A 27,532-nucleotide genomic window follows, 5' to 3' on the forward strand; every position below is an offset into this window, starting at 1 on the left:
CATAGAGGGTTTAATTCCGTTCCATAAGTGGATGCTATCTATGGAGCCTGTTAGGTTTTGTTTGCAATAATTGTTAGCAATAGATGTTCTTCATGCAGGAATTACCCTTATACAATCCCTAAACAATAAACAGCTAGACCTGTTTAGCTGTCATGAATGGGAAATTTTATTATAGACAAAGCTACTCTCTTCTAATGCCAGGAGAGGAAAAGCAACCAAAATTCAACAGAACTAGAAACAGATGGAGAAGAAATACCTCAGTTAAAGCCATGAATGACTAGGAAACCACTGTTATAGCTAACAAGAAACTTGTCAATGCAAATACAGTGGACCCATAACGATTATAGGTCTAAGAAAAAAAAACCTCCATCTTTTTCCACAAAAACAGTTGATCAATTGATCTCTCCCCAAACATTAGTTAAACACAAAAAGTCAGATTGGAGAGGCACTGCTCCATAGAATATCCGGTCCAGGCACAGCAATCAACATTACAGAAAAAATGATCTTTTATATTTCTTAACTGCGCCTGCTGATATGAAATCCCAACAGGAGTACCCCATTTCGCTAATAGTCTCCTCAGGGGAAAAAACAGCAGTAAAACTCCATCGTTGCCCTTAAGCCTGGAATAAATTAACTGAGTTTGTTCACCAAGCCCCTTCCTCCATCTTTTTTATATAGCCTTCAGTCCATAACCCTACTCCCCCACTACTCAACCATTCCCCTTAATTGTATCCATGACATCCTGTTTATCTGTTTAGATTGTAAGCTCTTTCGAGCAGGGACTGCTTTCTTTGTGACTCCATACAGTGCTGTGTATGTCTGGTAGCGATATAGAAATAATTAATAGTAGTAGTTCCAATCTCTGAAATATAGCATTAGCTGTTTGCAGATTTCCGAGAGCTTCAGGTCTCAATTATTCTTCTTGTTAGTATATCATCTATTTGGCAGGGCTATGAACTAGGTGCTAGTATTTATGTGTGCACATAAATGTTAATTTTTTTTTATTTATTGGGACTTATTAGCTGCTTTTTTCATGATGAGATTCACCCAAAGCGATTTACAATATATTTATTCAATTTTTTTTCTATACCATTCTCCTAGGGGAGCTCAGAATGGTTTACATTAATTTGTTCAGGTACTCAATCATTTTCCCTGTCTGTCCTGGTGGACTCACAATCTATCTACTATACCTGGGGCAATGGGGGGGGGATTAAATGACTTGCCCAGGGTCACAAGGAGCAGTGTGGATTTGAACCCATAACCTCAGGTTGCTGAGGCTATGAGGGTCACAAGGAGCAGTGTGGGTTTGAACCCACAACCTCAGGTTTCTGAGGCTATGAAGGTCACAAGGAGTAGAGTGGGTTTGAACCCACAACCTCAGGTTGCTGAGGTTATGAGGGTCACAAGGAGTAGAGTGGGTTTGAACCCACAACCTCAGGTTGCTGAGGCTATGAGGGTCACAAGGAGCAGTGTGGGTTTGAACCCACAACCTCAGGTTGCTGAAGCCATGAGGGTCACAAGGAGCAGTGTGGGTTTGAACCCACAACCTCAGGTTGCTGAGGCTATGAGGGTCACAAGGAGCAGTGTGGGTTTGAACCCACAACCTCAGGTTGCTGAGGCTATGGCTTTAACCTATCTGTCCCCAGCAGGCTCAGAATCTAACTGTGATACCTGGGGCAATGGAGGGATCGAGTGACTGGCCCAGAGTCACAAGGAGCAGGCTGGGATTGAACTCACAACCTCAGAGTGCCGAGATAGCAGTTCTAACCCCTAGGAAACACCTCCACTCCATTTATGCTCATAAATGGTTACTGCGGATGGGCAGATTGGATGGGCCATGTGGCCTTTATCTGCCATCATGTTTCTATAATTCTGTAAGTGTGCACCTGTACATGCAAAAGCAAACATGCTGCCTAAGTGCTATTTGCAAGGTATTGAGCGTGGGCATGGGCTCCTATTTATGCATGTAACCTACAAATACTGTAAGTTGAGTGAGTTGCTGCCACCACACTTAGGTATTAAGTGTTAGGCATACAAATATCCAGCTATGCTAGTATTTTATAAAGGAATGTAGGCAATACATGCATGCCCTTTATGCACCTAAATCTAATCTCTCTGTTAAAAAATTGCCCCCTTCTGTGTTCAGCACACCTACCATCCTATGTAACTCAGCTCATTGCCCTTCTCAGCCCAGCTGCAAAAGGCATCCTATGTTGCAGGTTTCCTATTGAGATAAAGATTTCACTTCCCTGAAGCAAGCTATCAATTTTATAAGTGAATAGAGAAAATGGATTTCTTGTCCATCATGGAGGCCCTGATGGTCTACATTCTTATCTATCAAAGCCATCAAAGCCTTCAGATATGAAAGTTCCAGAAAGATTGTTATAACTTATTAACTTTGCCAAATAGCACGGAGAAAGTGGTTTTTGGTTTTGGGGGTTTTTTTTGAGGGGGGGGCGGATAAATGGTTATAGTTCCACTCCACATCTAATATGAAAGCTGAGCATAAAAAGCAGATCTATACAAGTTCTCTTCAGTCTCTACCTCGAGATCTGATTTGATTCCTCCTGCCAGTACTATACCGCAGTTAGTATGTAGAGGTCTTGCGTGTTATACTAATTTTTCAGACGTATCTTCTGCCATAAAAAGGCCCCAAAACACTCTTACATGTTGACATTGCAGATTTGTGCTGCCACTGGATCCTGATTAGCAAGGCTGACTCAGGGCAAGTCGTCATTGTTAAAACCAAATTCATGCATTATCTGATGCACCCCCCTTCCTGTAGCACTGAATGAGCAACAAAGCAACAGGTATGGATATCGTACTAGATGCTATAGTTGCATACCTGCATGCAGTGAAGGGTATCCTGTCATTCCTTGATTGAAACTTGAGCATGGCACCTCCATGGCTTTCTGATGGTGTATATCATCGTACTAGTTATGCTTGACTTAAAGAATCTAGAAAAATGCCCCGAACATCCCTTACTTTATATGCTTATTTTATTTTAGAAGTTCTATTTTTGTTTTAGACATCCGAAAAAATGGCATTTAGGCATCCATATCACATGGACGTTCAGATTGCAAAGGCTAGATATGGATGTCTAACACTGCATTACGTTCCTGCGGCAATGGAGAGTGGTATGAGTATGTGCTCGGTGGGGCTAGGGAGGGTTCAAAATATGGGCATCCAAGTCTAAAAAGATGAATGTCCATTTTTAGACCTGGTACATGTCATGCCAGGTTACAGAAAGGTGCTCTGATTGAACAGTTATCCACTGAATGGAGATGAAGAAAGTCACAGTAGGTATTTTTTCTATCCCTGGAATGCTCACAAATTAAAAGAAAAATATTGCAAAAGGTTGCAGTGGGACTTGAACCAGCCACCTCTGGATCTCTACGCTGGCCACAAGGACCCTCAGCCACAAGAGGGCATCCGCTCAAACTCAGGGGAGGGAAATTTTGTGGAGACGCCAGGAAGTACTTCTTCACGGAAAGAGTGATTGATCATTGGAACAAGCTTCCAGTGCAGGTGATCGAGGTCAGCAGCATCCCAGACTTTAAGAATAAATGGGATACCTATGTGGGATCCCTACGAGGGTCAAGTCAAGGAATAGGGTCACAAGGGTATAGACTTGAAAGAGCGGGTCAGTAGAGTGGCAGTATACTTAAGGGGGTCAGTAGACTTAAAGGGGTGGGTCAATAGAGTGGGCAGACTTGATGGGCTATAGCCCTTTTCTGCCGTCATCTTTCTATGTTTCTATGGCTTCAACAGGCTACTTTAAACCATGAGGCTACTCCTGGACATGGCTGGCTGTGTGGCCATTTCATTATAGGCCAATGACTTCAGCAGCTAACCTCAGGTAAATACTCCATAACCAGGAGGAATCACTTAGCCAACCTCTTCGTCAATCCTTATAGATTATGCTGTGTAAATTTACCTTTTTTTTTCCAAATTATTTAAATTTTCATAGCTTCCAACTATATTGTTCAGCTGATTGGTTGGTCATGTGGAATCAGCTGTTTGGATATTTAAACACTGAAAATACAAACTGTTGCCATCTTCATGATGAATGTTTATTGAAGGTATTCAGTGTGCAGATAAAGTATATTTCTTTGAGTTTGATTGGGTCAATGTTTTCAATAAACAATATCTTTTCTTAATAATGACAGGAATAGCAATGCAGATGATTACACGCAATTGGAAGAGTTATCATAAACTTAATTATATTTTTTGGTGGGCAAACTTATGTTGCAGTTACAAATATGAAAGAATGAATGCTGAATTTTGGGGATATAGTAATGCATTTAGAAGGGTGTGGAGCTTGTTGACATCATTTGTTGAATCACATTAGTTGTCATGTACCTTTTCTTTTTAGTTAATTCCTTACACATCCAGATGGTGGGAAGGCATTATTATTTCTTGTATTTAGTTTATTGAAATTCTATATGTGGTTATACTTTTATGGATGGGAGGAAGGGGGGAGAAAATGATTGATTTCAGAATGTTTGTATATTTAAAGTGCTTTTCCTGATTTGTTTATGTTTAAAATTTTTGCAATGCACAGTTAATATTTGAAAATTAATAAAGATTTAAACAAAAAACCACAACAAACAATATTTTATAAAGTCACATAGCTAACTATGTCTTTATAAAATGGGCTCAAAATAATCTCTCTCTCTCTCTCTCTCTCTCTCTCTCTCTCTCTCTCTCTCTCTCTCTCTCTCTCTCTCTCTCTCTCTCTCTCTCTCTCTCTCTCTCTCTCTATATATATATATGTATATATATATATATATATATATATATATATATATATATATATATTTAATTTTTTTTTTTTTTTTTTTTTTTTTTTTTTTCATGATGCTGACATACTTATGCTTCCTTAAACTTTTTTATTTTTTGCTTTAATTGGGCTTCCTACTATACAGAGAGATTCAAATGTGTTGCTGCTTAGTATCTGTATTTAGTATTGGTAAATGAGTTACAAAATATATGTTCATTGTGAGAGTATTCTGTTCATAATAAGATGGTTGCATCTTGTTTCCAGTAGGCATTGTGCCTGCAGAATTTTGAGTGTTGTAGGGTTCTAGCTGATGGCTTAATATGTTAAACTATTATTTCTTAGCTGTCTCTCCTACTTGTTCTTGTTGAACCATTAATCCTGTTTGAAATGACACATAAGGGAAACTTGTTAACCAATAATATGAAAATACTCATTTGTCAGAAAATAAATGAGTCTACATTAAAAGTACATCTGCAATGACAAGACGCAATCAAGGGGTCTATTAACATTGTCTTTGACTTTGATGGTTTATTTTTCAACTGGAGAAGAAAGTAAAGCCATTAGCCATTGTTAGCAGGTAGAAGGTTCTTGGTTTTGTGAGAAATAAAATATCTCGTCTTTGTCATTTACAGGTAATATTAACCCCAACATCCAATAGTTCAAAGTCACCTGAGTTGCATAAAATGGTAGTCCCTAAAAACAGCCAAGATTCTGATTTGAAAATCAGGTTGGCAGTGAGAATGGATAAGCCACCACACATGAAACACAGTGGGTAAGTTTGATGTTTATATTCTGTCCATAAGGTTTGTCTAATTGTTTGCTTTGTACTTTGCTCTGCACATTGAATTTGAAAATTTATAAAGTCCGAGGCAAGAAAAAGATGAATAACTTTTTGCTCCTGTTCATTTCAAAATAGCTGTGTGTATAGGAAAATAAAGCTTACTAAAAATCAGGCCGTTAAAGTAAAATCGATTTTATGATCAAACAATTTTTATTGATGCAAAAAACAAATATAATCACCAATGGCAAATTTGGGAATATAGCTAATACAAAGAACATCTAAAGTCCTGCATCAATTTTAAATTGTAACATCAGAAGACAGAATAATACAGAAATATTGACACTGCAAGAATGAAAACACAATAGTGAAAAGTACATAATATAACAACATTCCTATCCCCCCCCACAACCTCAAGAAATGTGAACAATAAAGAGATTAGGCCATGACTATACAAAAAGAATAAATAACTCTTTGATAAGCCCAACAGAGGAATAACCCAAAGGAACATTATAACACACCAGGACTCTGGATTATTATGAACCCCAGTGAAACCCCTTATTAAACCATTAATTCCCAGCCCTCCCAAACCCTCGCCCACCTACCCAAACCCACCTTCCCCCAGTCATGCAGTAAAAAAGAAAGAGAGAAGCATGAAAGTGTGTGTGCGTGCACCAGTCAGAACCACTATATCAAATCCCCCAATAGGAGGAACAGCCGCATCCCCCAAGCTATTGAGGAGAGAGCTGCGCACACTATGAGGCAGCAATTTGTATATAGGGGCCCCATACAGAATAAAAAAGTTTTGATTTCCTAAAAGTCAAATGAAGATCCCAGAATTCCCATAACAATAACTCATGAAGACGATTGCACCAATGCCAGAAGGAAGGAGAATGTCTCCTGTGTCCAATGTTGTAAGATGCACTTTCCCTACAATACAAGATTTGAGAACCCATCGATGAGGACCCTTACCCTGGACAGAGAAACCTGCCCCAGAAAAAGACCTAAGGGATGTAGCTGAAGTGGTTGCTGGAGGATATCTGCAAGATACCGAAAAAGAGCCCGCCAATGTTGAACAAGCTGGGGACAGGTCCAAAAAGAATGTATGAAAGTATTTGAGGCTTGATGACACCGATGACAAAGATCCGAGGAAATACCTCCCATCAAAAAGAGACCATGTTGGGAAACATAAGCACAACATAAGACACAATATTGGCACTCCCACAGAACCAACCCAGGAGGGAATAAACTGCAAGACTTGAAAGAAGTGTTCCTCTCAAATATCCTTAGCCAAATCTTTGCCCCATCGAGCTAAAATGGATGCAATCGATTTAGCTGGAAGACATTGCACCAACCTCAGGTGAAAATACGCAATAGACAGGAATTTCTCAGTATCAGGAGCAAAAAGATCATCCAAACGTTGAGCTACATCCATTGATAAGGAAGCAGCAGTCAATAACTTTACATAATGACTTAATTGCCCATAAGCAAAAAGCTTTCTCCATTTCCTCCCCTCCCCCCAAGACCTTCCAGGGAAGTCAAAGGTATCAGCCGACCCTTAGATGTAAGAAAATGCCTGAGCTGAACCAATCCCAAAGACCCCCATCTGCAGTAAGTAGAACTCCCCATCCCATTGCAAGGAATCCCCATTCCCTTTCAATGGCAAATAGCAAGTACAATGAGCACTAAAACGACCCCAACGAGCCAAGGCTTTCCATAAACTCCAGGCTGCCTGGAACAAGACAGAAGAATTAATATGTAGTGGTAGAGCTCCCGGTCGAGCATGGAGTACATAGAGGATGAAGAGTGGTGCACCAAATACATTCTATAGCAAAGGGAGTATGAATCTCCATAGAGTCGAACCAATCACCTAGATGTCTAAGAAGAGTGATATCGATTTTAAATATGATCTTGAAATGTTTGCTTGACGTTATCATTTGCTTACTGCCTAGAACTGGAGGTAGTGTGGGATATAAGTTGTAAATACATAATTTAAAAAAATATATTGGGACAATGTTTAATGGGTTTCTTCACATTTGTTTTAATATCTGAAGAAAATTAAAAAAAACTCCTACAGTTCACTCAGCCTGGTAGTGGGTGAAAGAAATTCCATTATAGCTAACAGTTTGTTTAAAGAGAGTATTTTGAAAATTGTTTAACAGATGTTTGTTTTGCTTTGCACCATAATTAGGAGGTGTGGTCTGTACCTATTTGACAGTGTGGTTGCTTGCAGTTAATGTTTTTTCATTCCTGCATGTGTGGTTCCATCCATTATAATTTGGTATCATCTTAATGATGCTGGCTTCTCAAATGTGATCTGTGGACCCCCAAAGCCTGTCAGGCTTCCAGGAATTTGAATATACTGTATTGGGTTTCCAGTTTTATATTAGTGCTAAGATGTCATTTATTTAAGCCAGAATTTGACCTGCCATGATTTGTTTGTGTCTCTCTGACACTTTTTCTTGATGCCCTTCTGTTTGTTTATTAGTTATATTTTTAATTGTATATGTTGTTTTGTTACCTGCCTTGGATAATGGTGGGCTATAAATGAAGAAATATAAAAATAAACATTCAAATTTATCCCATGTGTATTCATTATAGGTAGTTTTAAAACTCATCTGATTATGAGGTTACCAGGAAAGGCGTCTCACCTGCCCTTTATCCAAATTCTCCTCCTGAGCATGTATATTCTAAAGACACATACAAAGGATCTCTAATTAAAATAAACAAATGATATAAATTAAAGAACTAAGGCCGTACAGTTTGTGTTCCTTATATGGTGATTCAGTGTAGGACAGGCTGGGGAGGGCATCAGTGGGAAAACTCTACTAACTTGGAACATGAGGACATTAACTGGCCAGATTTTACAGTAGATATCATGCAAACAATGGGGTGGTTGGATAGGCTGGAGTGAGCTTACATGGCAACTTCAGCAGTTGGAACCTAGGACGTTACCAGGTGAACTTTAGTCTATGGCCCAGAAATATCAAGGAAGATGACTTAATCATGTATTTCTAATGAGAACAACTAATGAGCAGACTGGATGGACCATTCAGATCTTTATCTGATGTCATTTACTATGTTATTATGAGATGTTTAAATACAGTACCTCCAAGGCATAAATTCACAGGAGCCAAGTCTCTCTCAATTGAAAGGAAGCTCTGGAATGAGGGGGCATAAGGATGAAGGCTAAACAGGAGTAACCGGAGTAAATACTTCACAAAAGGGTGGTACGTAAATTTGTGGAGCAACCTCTCTGTGGAGGTGGTGGAGATGATGTATCTGAATCCAAGAAAGTTGGGAACAAGTACATAGGATCTCTAGGGGAGAGGAAGGGATGGTAGATGTTATAACTCACTATATAAAGGTCTGCTTCTATAAACTTCGCATCATCAGATCATTAATATCCATTCTAAATACTGATTCTATTACTATATTAACCCACTCTTTAGTAATTTCTCACTTAGACTACTGCAACTCGCTCCTCAATGGCCTTCCGCAAAAAGAATTACGACGCCTTCAACTGATACAAAATACCGCAATAAAACTTATCTACAAAAAAACCAAATACGATCATGTCACTCCTCTCTTAAAGGAAGCCCACTGGCTTCCAATTTCTTATCGTATCACTTACAAAATTATTCTACTCACTTTCAAAATCAAACTCTTACATCAACCTACATTCCTCGATAAACTTCTTATTCCTCAAAGTTCCACTCGTACATTAAGATCATCTGACCAAAAACTTCTCTATATTCCATCTCTTAAAGATTTTTATTATACTCGCAAAACAAACTTCGCTATAACAGCCCCTACCTTATGGAACTCACTTCCACAACACCTCCGCGACGAACAACAACTAGTCAAATTCAAGATCAATCTAAAGACTTTCTTATTTCGAGATGCTTTTAATCAAACCTAAAAGCATCTTCTCTCCCTTCCTTCGGCCAGCAAACTTCCATTATCTTAATGTTCCCCTCCCTTTTGTTCAATCCTCCCCCCCACTCTCTCCTTTTCATCTATACAATGTAACTTTTTCCCCTTCCACATTTACTGCCCTCACGCTCCAGTTCGTCAAGTCTTTGTCATTTATGTTTAACTTAAGACATCTTTTTGCACATACTGCTACATTTAACGCTTTTTTTATAATTTTATTGTAAACCGGCCAGACAATTGTTTGATGGTCGGGATATTAAAAACCAATAAACTTGGAAACTATATCCCCGATCACCGAATGGCCAACCATTAACAAAAAAGTTGAGATTATAACAGAAGTAAAAACAAGCAAATAAAAAAAGTCCTTTATGGTGTGGATGGGCTGACTGGATAGGCCAAGTGTTGATCTGCCTTCATTTTTCTGCATTTCTCTATGTAATTTCAAAAGAGGCGTTTTGCATGTGTATTTTCTAAAGGGAATTCACTAGGGAGTTTCCCTTTGGAAATGTGGTTGAAGTCCTTCATGTTCTTTTGGTATTAATGGCTCATTAAATACCTAATTTGGCATATTACATGTTATGACAAGGCATTAACACGCATTTAATCATGATGAAAACTCAAAATACTGTATTTCTGTTAACACAAGAAAATATGAATGGGTTGTATAAGCTCATTATTATTAAACTATTGCAAATTATATAATACTATGCAATTTGTTTTAATTTCTAATCCAAGAAATTATAATCAGATCTCAGGAAGGATAGTTAACCTTTTTTTTTTTTTTTTTTTGCATTATAATTTTTTATACCTTTTTTTGAAAGCACAACCAGCTAACACATCTATTGACTTCATCAGCCCTGACCCACTACTCTCCACCAACACCTCACCCAAAATAATTTTCTACCAACCCTGCGGGAGCACACTCCAACAAAGTCTGGAGACCTTCCTCCAAAGGTACCAATAGATTCTGAAATCTTATGTCTTCTGTCTTTCATGGAGCTATTTTAAAATGGCTTGGAGCTTCCACATTCTGCTATCCATCTACCCCAGTTTCCACCCTTTTCATGTAAAGGACCACAGTGTGAATACAAGAAAGATCTGAGAGCCACCAAAAAATCACTACATTTGATTTTTAACAGTGACAAATTCCATAAATAAGACACCTGAGTAACATACTTAAGAAATTGTTTGTAGTTACTATACCAAGTGGACAATATTGAAATTAATGTATTTACAGAATTTGAAGAGCATTTCAGCCCATTGTTTGAGGGCTGCAAAGGAGGACTTTAGGGGCCACGCATTGGAGACCACTAATCTACCCTCTCCAAAGTAGTGAAAATGGCCCCATGTACTCCAAAGCATCTAATGATGCCAATTGACATTCATGCGCTTCATGTGCAACTAAATGGAATGTTATACCATTTGATTCATTGGGGGTAAGTAGAACTCTTTACAACATGACTCAGCTTTCTACCTGTTGTAACACACTTTGGTTAGAGCTGTTGACTCAGCACCCTGAGCTTTCAGGTTCAATATTCAGCTGCTCCATGTGACTCTGGGCAAGTCACTTAACACTCCATTGTCCCAGGTACAAAATAAGTTCCTGTCTAAAATATATAAACCGCTTTGATTGTAACCACAGAAAAGGTGGTATATCTCAAGTCCCATCCCCTTTACCCTCTCTTGATAAAATAAACAATAATGGTTGTTCATTTCATCCACCTTTTTAACACCATTTCAGATAGGATAAAAGGGGGCTCCAGAGACTGGGAATTCCCCTCAAAGTTTCACAACCTCGGACTCCTTCAGATTTCCAGAAGTTGTGCTCATGTCAAAGAAGAGGGTGATTTACTCTGGGTATGAAAAGTCCTTTGTGGACTCAAGGTGGCATTACTGTGGTTGGTTACGTATTACAGGTGGCACAAACACATGCATTTCTGCTGTACATTATGCACATTATTGGTCCTGGTAAAACCAGGTTAATGTGGTATTTACTAAAGTCTTATTTATTTATTTTATTATTTATATATAGGGATACCAGATTTTCCATCTGGAAAACCCAGACCCCCTAGACCCGCCCCCCCAGTCCAGTTCCACCCATCTCTGCCCTGGTTCTGCCCTCAATCCCACCCTGGTCCCAGCCCCACCTCCAATCTCGCCCCCCCACGCTGCCTGCTCTCATTGGGCAAGACATCCACGCATGTGCGGATGCATCGTGATGATGTCATGCGCAAGTGTGTGTGCACGTGACATCATAGCGCTGTATGCGCAGACGTTCTGCTTCACGAAGGAAAGCTTTTTAAAAACCGGACAAAGTGCCGGGTTTTGAAAAGCTGTCCAGGAGGACATGTCCGGGGAAATCCGGACGTCTGGTAACCCTATTTATATACCACTTATGTCCTAAGTGGTTTACATTCAGGCACTTTATCATATTTCCCTATCTTTTCCTGGTGGGCTCAAGCTCTATCTAGTGTAGCTGGGGCAATGAAGGGATTAAGTGACTTGCCCAGGTTCCACAAGGAGCAGCGAGGGATTTGAACCCACAACCTCGGTGCTGAGGCTGTGGCTCTAACCCCAGCGCCACACACTCCCACAACCCAGTCTTGATGCCCTTTACTGAATACTGTGTTAAAAATGTGTTGATGCACGTTTTTAATATATAGTGTAGGACCTAAAAAGGGAGCAAGGTATGATGGTCTGGCCTATACTGTGATATGCAGGCTGTGCCTGCTAGGTCTGGCCCTAGAGTAAGACCCATTTCTAAAGCAGACCAAACTCAGCCTGGCCATGTTAAAACTCAGACTGTTAGGTTGCCTGATTTCCCTTCCTTTGCCAGTAGAGGGAGGCAGGGAGCCGAGCTACAGTTTTCCCCTCCCCCACGCAGTCCTAGAGTAACTAACAGGATATCCTCTGCACCTGGGAGTTTGGGGTGTGGCTGCAGGCTTCTAAACCTGCAGACTGATCTGTTAGAGAGGCAGAGGAAAAAGCAGAGGGAAGAGAAGCAGTTGCAGGAGGAGTCCTGGCAACAACGCTCAGGGCTGAGAGCTCCGAAGGGCAGTCCACAGCTAACAGGAGCCGGAGCAGAACTCTCTCCTTACCTGTCTGAAAATCCTCAAGACATGGAACTGGATCCGGAGCCTACTGCTGAGCTGCAGAACGGAGTCCAACCCATGGAAGTGCGCTGGTCCAAAGGCAAGTAGTGAAAACTGCCTATGTGGATTATTAATTCCTATGTTTTGTTTTTGGACTATTTTTGAAGTTGACAATTGATGACCCTGTTGAGTCTAAAGCAGGGTGGGAATATTTATAAGAACTGTGGAGGACTTTTGCTAATTGGGGTTTTTTTTTCTCTTTTTCCTTGTGGGAGTTGAACTGTTTCAAGCCAAGGAGGTGGGGTTTGCCCCGCGTTCAAAGAGGTGGGATTGAGGGCCTAATTGTGGCAATTGTATCACCAAGCGGAGCACACCACCTGGCCAGCATCGTTGCTGCTGGGAAGACCAGTGCCGTAGCACTGGATCAAGCCAGGCTCAACTACATAAAGGGAAGACTGTTTGATTATTGTTTTGTTTTTGAAACCTTCTAAGCTGGGACTACTAGTTTAATGTGGAGCACTAACAGCTTATGAATAAGGTTTGCATGTTGGTGAGTTTAGAACCACCTGAAGTTACCTGCAACCCAGAGACTGTGGAGTTATGCAAGGTTGATGTTTTGGGACTATGTTTATTTTTCAAGAATCCTGGCGAGTTGGTTTTTGTTCTATGATTGGTTTGTGGACAGATCAGTGAAGTAGCCTGTTTCTTTTGATTTAAGAAATAAATCCAGTCCTTTATTTGACAATTACTTACCTAGCGTGTTGGTGAATCCTTTCACTAAACCTTTATTTTCTTTTTCTTTCTTGTGCCGCCCGCTGCGACGCACAAGAGTACTTTTCCTTGTCCCGGTGGCCCGGGACCCATTGCCCTGAGGCTGCCGGTGACAATATATTCTGTTCAAGGCTTGGAAATTGGGAGGATTATAGATAACATGAGAGGAATCCACCACAGTAGAAGTAGTTTCTGAGATCTAAGGATTCTAGTAGTCCAACTGGTCAAAACTGGAACCCTGATAGTTTGTGTGGGAGAATGGGCACCATGAAAAACTGATTGTTTTCTACTTTGGTGGGTATGGCTCAGTGGCATAGTGACTCCACGTACATCTCCACACACATGGGGCTAGATTCACGAAGCCCACCGATCATGTCCCGACCACTTTGCGACCCTGACCCAATTCACTAACCTTCCCCCCCGTATCTGCACCTGATCCGATCTGCTCATGCAATTGAGGGGAAACGGCATGCAGAGTAGGAAGGGCCTCGATTCACGAAACAAATTCAGGCACACCGACTGGGCCGGCCGATCCAAAAGCAAGCGACGGCTGAGGACCAGTCGCTTGTGCAAAAACCCTGCTCTCTGCTGCCCTGCTCTCTGCCCTGACTCTCCTGCTCTTGCCGCCCCAACTCCGTGGGTTTAACCCGCGGGTTTAAAGCGGGGCTGCATTATGGCGTGTTCTGTTAAGTTCCAGAACACGCCGCAGTGCAGCCCCGCTTTAAACCCGCAGGTTAAAATTATGGGCTGGCAAGTAAAAAAAAATTGCACCGAGAGCAAAAAAAAACCAAAAACATGGAGAGAAAGCGCATGCGCAGACCATCTACAGGCAAAGAAGATGGTCTGTGCATGCATCAGGATCACTCTTCAGCGATTCGTGTGGTCGGTTAGGGGCGTCCCTCCGATCGACCTAATTTGTCTGCGGACGTATGGTGAATCGGGTGCCCGGCCACCTCACGGATCCAATTGCCATCGGATCCGTGAGGTTAGTGAATCTAAGCCTACGTTGCTACATCCTGCAGCAGACGTGTCTTCACCTATACAATTGTGCCTCGGAAACAGGATTGCCAATTGTCACCTATTTTCCCATAAATTGACACCCTGTTTTGCTGCTGGGAGAAGTGAGAATCTTGCTAGAGCAGGGGTGCCCACACTTTTTTGATTCGTGAGCTACTTTTAAAATGACCAAGTTAAAATGATCTACCAACAATAAAATTTTAAAAAAACACAACGCACACTGTACGCATAGAATTGTTAATTATCATTCCTATTCCGGGGTTTTTTCAAAGAGGTCAAAGCAGATGACTCTATGCACTGTCACCTCAGTAATAACCATACAAAAATAGACAAATACCCACCCCCCTCCCTTTTTACTAAACCACAATAGCAGTTTTTAGCGTAGGGAGCTGCGCTGAATGCCCAGTGCTGCTCTCAACGCTCATAGGCTCCCTGCGCTAAAAACCACTATTGCGATTTAGTAAAAGGGGACCATATTGTAAAATATAGACAGTAGATATAAATTCAGACACATTTTGATCACTAAATTTAAAATAAAATAATTTTTCCTACCTTGTCTGGTGATTTCATGAGTCTCTGGTTGCACTTTCTTCTTCTGACTGTGCATCCAATCTTTCTTTCATCCTGTATGCTTCCTCTCCTCCACACCTCATTCCCTCCCCCAACTTTTTCTTCCTCTCTCCCTGACCTTTCTTTCTTTCTCTCTTCATGCCCCCTTTCTTTTTTTCTGTTTCTCTTTTTTCTTTCTGTCTCCCTGCCTGCCCCCTTTCTTTCTCCTTGCCCTTCCCCAAGCCACTGCCACTGCCGCTGCCATCGGGGAACAGGACCCAAACTGCCACCAATGGATAGCAGGCCCCAAAGCCGATGCCGCCCCATGCTCTCCCTGCTTCGGGCCGACCAGCATTCCTCTCCCCGACGTCAATTCTGCCGTCGGAGAGGAAGTTCCACCCAGCCAGGCAGCGATTGGGTGGCCCGAACTTCCTCTCCGACGGCAGAATTGACGTCGGGGAGAGGAAGACTGATTGGCCTGATAGATCACCAAGGCAAAGTGAGTCCTGGGTGATCGACTCACTTTGCCTTGGCGAGCAACCCATCTATCGCGATCGACCTATTGGGCACCCCTGTGCTAGAGGATAATGCTGGGGCTACTTGCCATAGTATAAGGACTGAGATTAACTGTTAGGAGAGTGATTGACCAGTCAATAGTGGTTTACTGGTTGGTGATCACTGATTGTTAGGAAGTAACAGTGAGCTGAAGCCTTAGAACTAGAAAAGACCTTTTAAAATGTCTTGGATGGAGTAGCCTTACAATTTTTCAAGATCTCAGCTTACAGTTCGATGAACTTTAGAACTTAAGAATTGCCATACTGGGTCAGTCCAAAGGTCCATCAAGCCCAGTATCCTATTGTCAACAGTGGCCAATCCAGATCTCAAGTAGCAAAACAGATTCTATGCTGTTTATCCTAGGAATAAGCAGTGGATTTCCCCAAGCCATCTCAATAATGGCCTATGGACTTCTCTTTGAGGAAATTATCCAAACCTTTTTTAAACCCCGCTAAGCTAACCGATTTCACCATATTCTCCAGCAACAAATTCCAGAGTTTAATTACACGTTGAGTGAAAAAATATTTTCTCTGGTTTGTTTTAAATGTACTACCTTGCAGCTTCATCGCAGGCCCTCTAGTCCTGGTATTTTTGGAAAGAGTAAACAAGCGATTCACATTTACCCGTTCCACTCCACTCAGTATGTTATAGACCTCTAACATATTTCCCCTGAGCCTTCTCTTCTCCAGGCTGAAGAGCCCTAGCCTCTCCTCATAAGGAAGTAGTCCCATCACTTTTACCATTTATATTCCCATTCTCTATACCCTTTTCTAATTCCAAGATATCTTTTTTTGTGATGCAGCAGATATCATGCATTTAATTTGAGACTGCATTTATAATATGGTGCTTTCCAATAAGTTTCAAAGCAGATAACAGTTGGAATACAATTAATACCTCACAATTTGCCTCTTGAGATGTCATCTGAAGACATTCTTTGGGGGCTCAATAAATCATGCACTAAAGTGGTTTTTTTTTGGGGGGGGGCTATGTCTTTAAAAGGGTATCACAGATTTCCAGGACTTCTGTTGTTTAGGGGTAATATGGCTACCACTCCACACATTAGTTTGTTAATAATAGCACACATACATTTATTTTATTCTTGCTAGTTTTATAATTCAAATTCTAAGCTGTTTTATCCTCATTATAAGTTTGGTAGAGTGACTGAAAAGATCATTCTTGCAGTAATGAGTGTTTAGGTTAGACCAGTGGTCTCAAACTCAAACCCTTTGCAGGGCCACATTTTGGATTTGTGGGTACTTGGAGGGCCTCAGAAAAAATAGTTATTGTCTTATTAAAGAAATGACAATTTTGCATGAGATAAAACTCTTTATAGTTTATAAATCTTTCCTTTTGGTTACATTTTAATAATAATATTGTCATTTATAGCTAAAGAGACATATGATCAGGAAACTGTTTTATTTTACTTTTGTGATTATGATAAACATACCGAGGGCCTCAAAATAGTACCTGGTGGGCCGCATGTGGCCCCCGGGCTGCGAGTTTGAGACCACTGGGTTAGACAGTTTGGTAAGAATGTATAAGTTTGAAAGTGGTATATCATTTATCAGTTGTGCTTGCTCTAGGAGCCCATATTGAAAAATGAATCATTGATTAATGTTCTGTCATGCAGCCCTTCATCAACCAATAACTCTGCATGGTTTCCTATAATATTTTAATAAGCTGTGTGTATTTTATTAAAAACAGCAAGAAGTCTTCTCTGTCAGTCATACCAATCTGGTACTATTTTTAATAGTTATTTCAGGATAAATGGTTTTGCAGAGCTGATGTTTACTGCTGTAAAATGTAATTATGTCTTATCAGAAGCTTTAAAGGTAGACACTCAGGGGTTGATTCTATAAATGGCGCCTACATTGGCCGTTGCCGAGAAAAATGGCGCCAGCCACGTGTCGATCACACTTAGGCGCCGTTTACGGAATCGTGGCTAGAAGCACCTATGTAAAAACTTAGGCGCCTGAAATGCAGGCGAGGGTTTTAAAGAACTACATTTCAGGCACTTAAGTTTTTGGAGAATCTGGCTCAGCAGCGCCTAAGTCATGCTCCAGCCATAGAAACACCCACTTAAGAGTTAGGCGTCACTAAGCACCATGCGATAGGCACCTGTCTTTTATAGAATCAGGTGCCTATCGCCCAATTAAATTTCTTTTCACCAATTATTGAAGCTATTAAGGGTATTTCGACAATTAAGTTAAGTGCCTTTTATAAAATCAGCCCCTCCCAGTATTTTTTTTTCTTCTTCTTCTTCTGTCTATACCATACTTTCTACTAGGAGTATGTATTCATTAGCAAATATTGGCTTCCTCGGTGTAGCTTCAAAATTTTTACCCCCCCCCCCCCCATTACAAAACTGTACCTCAGATTTTAGCGCCGGCCGTGGCGGTAACAGCTCCAATGCTCATTGAATTCCTATGAACGTTGGCGCTGTTACCGCCATGGCCGGTGCGAAAATCTGCGCTACAGTTTTGTAAAAGGGAGGGTTAGTACACGATGAATTGATTTTAATACCTGCTAACCTATGAGTTAAGACACACATGATTGATTAACACACATTTCAATTTGTTCCTTATTATACAGAATGTGTGAAACAAGCTGAAAGCCCAACTGTCAGGAACATTTTAAAAAGGAACCAGAATTTTTTTTTTTTAATATTCTTTATTCATTTTGAAAACTTACAGCAAGCGTACAGGAATATATCATTAGTAACAACAATAACACTTGTAATTCTCATATAATTCTACAAACATAAAAATTATATCCCGTCCCACCCACCTTCTTTCAAATATTATAATCAATTATATCATAAATATAATATAAACACATAGTGAAATTTCCAGAAAAACTCCCTCCCACCCCCCAATGTGTACCGTATTTTCATGCATATACCGTGCACCCGTGTAAAACGCGCACACGGGTATAGCGCGCGGGAAACCTAAATATATGTAAACAAATTTTTATATAGCGCGCACACGCGTATACCGCGCATGCTGCTCCATGAATTTAAATCTCCTTCTGCTGTCCCGACTCTCCTCTCGCCGCCCTGCCCTCTGCCCCAAGTCTCCTCTGGTCCCGACTCTCCTTTCGCCGCCCTGCCCTCTGCCCTGAGTCTCCTCTGGTCCCGACTCTCCTTTCGCCCCCCTTGAAGGTCTGCCTGTCCCCCCTTGAAGTCCTGTCCCCCCTTGAAGTCCTGTCCCCACCCTGAAAGCCTGATGCCCCCCCGGCGTCCGATTCACCCCCACCCCCAACTCGCACCCCCACCCCAAAGGACCGCTCGCACTCCCACCCCGAAAGATTGCTCGCACCCCCACCCTGAAGGACCGCTCGCACCCCCCAACCTCCCCCCCGGCATGGAGAAGCTGCCTACCGTTGTTTCCCTGATGCCAGTGAGCCCTGCTGCTTCCTCTGCCGGTGGTCCTGCCCCTTCTCTGAGCCCTGCGCTGCTTCCTCTGCTGCAGTCCCGCCCCTTCTCTGATGTCAGAGAAAGGGCGGGACCGCCGGTAGAGGAAGCAGCGCAGGGCTCAGTGAAGGGGCGGGACCGCCAGCAGAGGAAGCAGCAGGGCTCACTAGCATCGGGAAACAACGGTAGGCAGCTTCTCTGTGCGTGGGGGGGTTGGGGGGGTGCGAGCGGTCTTTCTGGGTGATGAATCGGACGTCGGGGGGGGGGGGGTGGGAACTATGTAAAAAAAAAATTTGTACAACGCGCTCGCACATATAACGCGCATGGTTATACTCGGTTTGTAAAATCGTGTATAACGCGCGCGTTATATGCGTGAAAATACGGTACATATATTCATCCAAGGAAAATGATGTTTACTCCTTACAATATCATTCCAATGGCCCCCAGATCTTTATAAAATTATTATAGTTCCCTTTCTGTATTGCAATTGCTCTTTCTATCTTAAAAATATGGCATACCGAATTCCACCAAAATGTATAATTAAGATTAGTATAATTTTTCCAGTTATTGGTGATATGCTGAATAGAAACCCCAGTCAAGATTAATAATAGTTTGTTATTATGTGCTGATATTTGACTTTTTTTCCTCATAGTCATGCCAAACAGAATAGTATCATAGGATAATGCAACATGGTTTTTGCTTGTGCACATCCTTATGTCCTACCATATTCCAATCTCTCTTTCTTCCCCCAAGTTTTTCTGCTTTTAGAGTTTTACTGTAGTACAGAAATGTATAAAGCCCAAAATATCTTGTTTTTAAAATCACCTTAATTTTACTTGTATTCTAAATGCAATGAAAGCACACCCATGTCTGGAAATATGTTTATTGTGCAAAAATTTCAATAACATTTTGAAACTTAAAAAAAAAAGCAAGAACACTCGTGTGTAACAACTCAGAGACTAGTGGTTCCTTATAGACCAACAGAGGGACTAAAGCAATCCACTAAGCTGACCCTGGCCCAGATGTCATTAATTGACTATCATTAGCAAACAACTTTAAGAAGATCTATTTGAGGTTTTACTTTCCTCTACATTATGGATTTCCTCAGGTATTAAAACATTTGGGATGTGTAAAGACGGGTTGGGTGACAACCCTGTCAGTCAATGAATCAAAAAAGAGAAGATGTGTGTATTACATCAAATGATAGCCCTACTGAAACAGAATAAATGAATGGTGTTCTAGAAACCTTTAAAGGTACCGCTCCACTGAGCTGGGAAGAGGGATTTTTGGCAGGGAATAGAATGCTAGGTATAATCAAGAAGGGTATTACAACCAGAACGAAAGAAGTTATCCTGCTGTTGTATCGGGCGATGGTGCGCCCGCATCTGGAGTACTGCATCCAGTATTGGTCGCCGTACCTTAAGAAGGATATGGCGTTACTCGAGAGGGTTCAGAGGAGAGCGACATGTCTGATAAAAGGTATGGAAAACCTTTCATACGCTGAGAGATTGGAGAAGCTGGGTCTCTTTTCCCTGGAGAAGAAAAGACTTAGAGGGGATATGATAGAGACTTACAAGATCATGAAGGGCAAAGAGAGAGTGGAGAGGGACAGATTCTTCAAACTCTCGAAAAATAAAAGAACAAGAGGGCATTCGGAAAAGTTGAAAGGGGACAGATTCAAAACGAATGCTGGGAAGTTTTTCTTTACCCAACATGTGGTGGACACCTGGAATGCGCTAATAGGGAAGAGTACGGTACTGGGGTTTAAGAAAGGATTGGACAATTTCCTGCTGGAAAAGGGGATAGAGGGATATAGATAGAGGATTACTGCACAGGTCCTGGACCTGTTGAGCCGCCGCGTGAGCGGACTGCTGGGAACGATGGACCTCAGGTCTGACCCAGCGGAGGCATTGCTTTTGTTCTTATGTTCTTATTCCATTACCAGCTTCTCATCCTTACTTACATTCACTATTTTTCATTTTCTTTTCAGCTTTTTCTTGCTAATGCATTTTCAATAAATGGTCTTCCTATTTTTCACATTTATCTTCTCAGATTTTTTTTTTTCTACTCTCGTCGTCAACTGACCACTGGATTCTCATCTGCCTTCTTTTATTTACCCGTCACTTATGCATTCTCCCACATTGGAAGGAAATTTTCAAATGCATTTCCATGCACAAAATTGCCTTTTTTGAAAATTGCACATCCCTTATGCATGTAACCTTGTACACATAGGGAGTAATTTTATATGGGTATGTAAAATGCCAAAATTCTGCTTTTCTGTAAATATGCACATGTTCCTCTGCATGGAATTATATAATATTGCGACTGAACTACTGAGCTGGTCAATTTTATTTATTTTTCTCTTTCATTAAAATTGCATTGACTGTGGTTGGACTACCTGGTGCACTGTGTAATCATTTGAGTGCCTCAAGCCAAGTCACACTGTGCTTGTATCAGCCTACAATATATTTTTTTTTTTAGCACGGCAGAATGTTGAGCTCCCGCTGCTGACAATGTGGTAAAAAGGCATGGCTACGTGCCACTTAGTGCATGCACTTATGCAGAAGAAACGCTTTTCCAAGAGTCCAATTATTTGTGGTGCAGGGTCGAACAACTAGTAGTCAATCAAAGCCCCAGCACAATTCATAATCTTTTAAACTTTCAAACTTATGAGTGAAACCTTCACATTGTGAGTGAAACATTCACATATCACTTTCCAGCATTTAGAAATCCTCTGGGATTCAAACACAACCACCCATTTCTTCATTGGATTTTTGCTTTAACTGTGATTATAGCTGGGATAGCACCACCAGTCGGTGCTTATTCCCTGATATTCTCTGTTGGCCAGTTTCGCAATACTGGGTGCTGAAAATCCAGCATTTTTAAAATATGCTGACCGCCACAGCTTAGTATCAATTCTATACTTTCCTCCTGGTCATCCTTCACACAGCAGAGCATTGTTGGGAACTTATACAGAAGTGCTGTCTATGTACTATGCACTCTGTAAATCCTTAATAAGTGACCCGACAGCATAGGACCATGATTAGAGAACGTGTATCTCGCAGCTTGTTTGTGTTTTGATTTGTAGAACACAGGAGTCAGTAAATCTGTCTTTATCTTTGCATTTCTTGGCTATATTGAATTGTGCATTCTTTTGACTGGCACTGGCATTGTGGAACACAGTAAGTTACCCATCTCCTTAGGAGAAGAACTATCTTATAAAAGAATCAGAATAATTTTAAAAGCTCATTTATTACTTGTGCCTTTTCTGGGGCTCTAATATGAGACCAAAAGAAATTACTTGGAAGGAAGGTTTTCTATAATTCTTTACTATAGATTCTCATTATGAATGTGTTGGCAAGGATGTTTCTTATTTTAGCATTGTTTGTATATTTGATTCTTTTACTTTCCTCTTATGAAATAAGTTCCTTTCCTGCTTTTCATTGGATTCCATATAAACTCCGAGACCTATATTTTGGATTAGGCAGTATAACAAATTTCAATCCGCAGGAGTTTCGTCAGCCTGAGGTCATCATGCCGTTATACAGAACCATGGTGAGACCACATCTGGAATACTGTGTGCAATTCTGGAGGCCACATTACCGTAAAGATGTGCTAAGAGCAGAGTCAGTTCAGCGGATGGCCACCAGGATGGTCTCGGGGCTCAAGGATCTCTCATACGAAGAGAGGCTGAACAAGCTGCGGCTCTACTCTCTCGAGGAACGTAGGGAGAGGGGAGACATGATTGAGACATTTAAATACATCTCTGGACGTATCGAGGTGGAAGAAGATATTTTCCTCCTCCAGGGACCCTCAGCCACAAGAGGGCATCCGCTTAAACTCAGGGGCGGGAAATTTCATGGGGACACCAGAAAGTATTTCTTCACCGAAAGAGTGGTTGATCATTGGAACAAGCTTCCAATACAGGTAATCGAGGCCAACAGCGTGCCAGATTTTAAGGGTAAATGGGATGCCCATGTGGGATCCTTAAGAGGGTGGAGTTAAGGATGGGTCATTAGGAGAGGGATCTCCAGGAGAGCAGACTCAGGGGGGTGGGTCTGTAAAGTGGGCAGACTTGATGGGCTATGGCCCTTATCTGCCGTCATTTTTCTATGTTTCTATGATTTGATTAAATGCTTCACCATGTTAGCTCAGACAAGTACAGAGGGTATTTTTTCCAACCCTAGTGGGCTCACAGTCTAAATTTGTACTTGAAGCAATGGAAGGTGAAGTAACTTGTCTAAAATCACAAGGAGCCATAGTGAGATATGATGCTGATGGTTTCATTTGTATTTATAAGATTGGCTTTAAACTAATGGCGTAATTTTTCATGTTTGCACACAGTATTGATCTTGCTGAAATAGTAGAACCAAGATATCATATAGAGTACTAGCACCCTCTAGCTTCAAATGTTATTATATATGTCGACTGAAAATTGTACCAACAAATTCTTTTTCAGGCAGATGGCTGAATGTTCTCTCAGTGTTTCCGCAGCTGGCATTGTGCTTTTTGCAGGTTTCCGGGTCTTGCTGCGTCTTGTCAGGTAGAAACCGCCAAAATTCAAATTGATGGACTGCCCTGTTCCCAAACAGGTCAGTGAACCCACTATTTACAAAGACAAACTGCTGACTTCACAGCATACCCTGAAGAAAACCACAGCATGGCGGCTGAAACGTCAGTTTCTACTTGACAAGACGCAGCGAGACCCAGAAACCTGCAACAAGCACAATGCCAGCTGTGGAAACCCTGAAGAGAACATGTAACTAAGTTCCACAGGGAGAACATCTTTAAACCTACCAGAGACTTTTCCATTCTATAGAAAAAAGAGACCAACTGACTTTCACAACAAAATTCAAATTTCTAACCAACTGACTTTCCCGCCAAAATTCTAATTGGTGGACTACTCTGTTCCCAATCAGGGCAGTGAACCCACTATTTACAAAGACAAACTGCAGACCTCACAGCATACCCTGAAGAAAGACACAGCATGGTGGCAACTGCTTGAGTACCTGAATAAATGAATATAAACCGTTCTGAGTTCCCCTGAGAGAACGGTATAGAAAATTGAATGAATAAATAAATGAACATCGATTTCTACCTGACATGACGCAGCGAGATCCAGAAACCTGCAACAAGAACAATGCCAGCTGTGGAAACCCTGAGAGAACATGTAACCCAGTTCCGGGGAGAACATCTTTAAACCCACCAGAGACTTTTACATTCTATGGAAAAAGAGAGCAACTAACTTTCACAACAAAATTCAAATTTCTGACCAACTGACTTTTCCGCCAAAATTCAAATTGGTGGACTGCCCTGTTCCCAATTGAGTCAGTGAACCCACTATTTATGAAGACAAACTGCAGACCTCACAGCATACCCTGAAGAAAGCCACAGCATGGTGGCTGAAACATCAGTTTCTACCTGACAACATAGATCGAGACCTGGAAACCTTCATCCTCCTAGAAAACAACAAAAACCCAGCCTTGACTAACCTAGTAATTAACTCGATCTCATACCCCATTCAACCCAAAGTAAAACTCCTAGGAGTGCTGATAGACAGATGCTGTACCATGCAACCACAAATCAACAAAATAATAAAAACATCATTTGCAACTAAGAGAAACCTAAGACAAGTCCGAAAATTCTTCGACAGAAAACAATTCCAACTCATGGTTCAATCACTAATCCTAGGCCTAATAGACTACTGCAACATACTATATCTCCCCTGCCCTGCAACCACGATAAAATAACTACAAACAATACAAAATACAGCCCTAAGACTCATCTATTTGCTGAAAAAATACGATCACATCACAGAGGCATACCATGACTCACACTGGCTCCCAATACAAGCCAGAGTACACTTCAAATTCTACTGTCTACTATTTAAAGCTATAAATGGAGACAGCCCAACCTACTGGAACAATCGACTAATTCAATCTACCTCAACCAGACACAGGAGAACCCACACAATATTCATACTCCCGCCAACCAAAAACGTCAAACGAAGAAAATTGTATGACAACCTATTCTAATGTAATCCATCTTGAACCGCAAGGAATAGAAATCACTAATGTAATGTAATGTAATGTAAAACCTCCAACAAGCAGATGGCTAGATTATTGGCCCATCCTCTGATATCATGTAAAGGCAACTGGCTCCTGAAACTATACCATTTACCCTATATCAAAATCCAAAGGTAAAACGATTAGCCTGGAAGACGTTAAAATTTAATCAGCAAAAAGGGGTGGCCTAGAGAACTTTGTATAACTGAAGAGAGATCTTGGTCTTTGTATGCCTTTTCAAAGGCAAGTTACTTAACAGGTCCAATGGCTATTTCACTGTCCCTATAAGGCTTAGGATTTAATGAGTCCTTTTACTAAGTTGTGCTGTTCTAAGCTCTAGAGTGCACTTACCACAGCTTAAAATGGCTTTATTTATTTATTTCATTTTCTGTCCCGTTTTCTCCAAAGAGCTTTGAATGGGTTACAGGTTAAACATACATAATGTACAGTTTAAAGGTTACAATTTTCCATAGTTATAGCGCAGGATTTTTCAATACAGTTTTCCTAATGTGACATACAACCAGGTTACAGAACCAATATACATTTCTTTGTAATTCATCGGTCATGGGCAGGGGAGTTTGGTGAAGAGGCATGTTTTTATTGCTTTCCTAAAGTTGAGGAGTCCTGTGCTAAGTTCCAAAACTGCATGCTCCGCTCACCCACCAGAAGATATTTTTAAATTTTTCATTGGTGGGGGGCATGTCTGGTGGGTGGAGAATAGGCATTCCTTTGCTAATCAATTAGCAGGTCCACTTTACCATGCACTAACTGGTGGGTGCAGAATTATTGCATGAGCTCTTAGGACCTGATTCTATGAAAGATGTCTACAGTTTGGCTAGGCATGCCGATCTAGTTGCCTATCTAGGAGCCTAACTTAATTTTTTAATTGGCGCTCTTAATTGAAGTATGGCAAGTATGATGTAGGCATCTGCACCAAAGCGCCTAATTAAAAAGTGGGTGTGACTAGGGGTGGGGTTTGGCCTAATATACCAGTGTCTAAGTTTCAGATGCTTAGTGGTACTTAACTTGATTTAGGCGCTGCTAGGCATGATTCTATAAATGGTGATGAACGTTTGAATGACGTGGTAGGTGCTCTTTTCCTAGGTGCCTACTGATAGGCACCGTTTATAAATTTGGACCCCTCTCATGAGATCTCTTGTAGGAAGCTTCAGTTGCATACTTTTGCGCCTCCTCTCTTACCTCTGGACAGCCCTCCAATTCCTCAGTGTGTAACAAAGCAGACAGTCATTCCTGTAGAGGACACAAAAAAGGGAGGGGTACAGGAAAACTCCCTGAGAAACATGTCTAATCTGCTCATAGTATAAAACATCACAACAAATAATCAAACATTTGGCAAATAGAATAAACAATTGAGCAGTCGAACCATGAGAGCTCAGCCTGCACTGACAGTGTGGATCATATAACTGGTAGACCCCATGGAGTCTACCAAGGTGATATTCACAGATGGTATTCTTGCTAAGGTTGGACAAAAAAAAGAAGTCCAATTTATCGGTACTGATTGAGGTAGATAGCAGGTGAATCAGAATCTCCCAGGGCAGGCTTCAGGATTAGAGCATGTGTTCACAAGAAAGAAGATTAATGAGGTAAGAACCTAGTCTTTCCTTCATGTACAACCCCTCTCTATTCCTGAACTCTCGGAATGTAACAGAGTAGTCCCTCCAATATAGGGTGGGACCAATGAGCCTGCCAACAGGATCAAAAATGCAAATGCGGAATCCCACTTGGCCGCTACATCTATTCTATAAAACTTTGTGAATGTTTGCAAAGACCGAATGACGGCCATACAAATCTTTTCCGGGGAAACTGCTGAAGATTTTACTCATGAGGAAGCAATGCCTCACATGGAGTGGGCTTTCACCAAGATAGGAGGGCACTGTTCAGCTCTGATATAAGCTGAAGAAATGGCCATACAAATCTATATGGAAATTGATACCTTCGATGCCGGTCAGCCTTTTTGGACCACACCAACCAGTAGAAATAGATATCAGACACACAAAACTCATTTGTAACTTCCAAATATCTCAGCAAAAGCCTGCGCACGTCTAGAGATTTCAACACCCTTTCATGTTTCCTTGAACCCGAAGGCACGTATGCTGGCAGATGCACCTCCTGATGGATGTAGAAGCTTGAGACCACGTTTGGCAGGAAAGAGGAGACAATGCGCAGAGTCACACTAGAGTCCGTAATTCTAAGGAAGGAACCTCTACAGGACAAAGCCTGAAGCTTGGACACCCTCTGGGTGGAGGTAATGACCATCAACAAAACCATCTGGATAGCGAGATCTATTAAAGAAACGTAGACTCCATCCCTTTTATCGTGCTGTGCTGTATGCATGAAACAGACTTCTTGAGTCATTACATCAGGCTCCATCTTTTGCAGTATTCAAATCTAAGCTAAAAGCCCACTTTTCCGAGGCTGCTATCAACCCCTAACTCCCACTCGCCATAAAATTAATATGTCCTTCCTATCATTCTCTCTGCAAGGAACTCCCCTACCCCTATATGTGCTGTCTGTCTGTCCAAACTAGATTGTGAGCTCTTCATAGCAGGGACT

The 27,532-nt window shown here is 41.3% G+C and overlaps 1 protein-coding gene across 10 annotated transcripts in view; it reads left to right on the forward strand.

Moving 5' to 3' along the window:
• Positions 1–27,532, forward strand: part of CADPS2 (calcium dependent secretion activator 2) — a 575,994-nt gene that overhangs the window by 201,006 nt on the left and 347,456 nt on the right. For all 10 annotated transcript variants that reach the window (XM_033958190.1, XM_033958192.1, XM_033958189.1 and 7 more), the window contains one exon: positions 5,416–5,555. In XM_033958190.1, the coding sequence (XP_033814081.1) occupies positions 5,416–5,555 (140 nt within the window). The remainder of the gene's footprint in view (positions 1–5,415; positions 5,556–27,532) is intronic.

The sequence above is a fragment of the Geotrypetes seraphini genome, chromosome 9 (genome assembly GCF_902459505.1).
Source record: "Geotrypetes seraphini chromosome 9, aGeoSer1.1, whole genome shotgun sequence".
NCBI classification, from domain to species: Eukaryota; Metazoa; Chordata; class Amphibia; order Gymnophiona; family Dermophiidae; genus Geotrypetes; species Geotrypetes seraphini.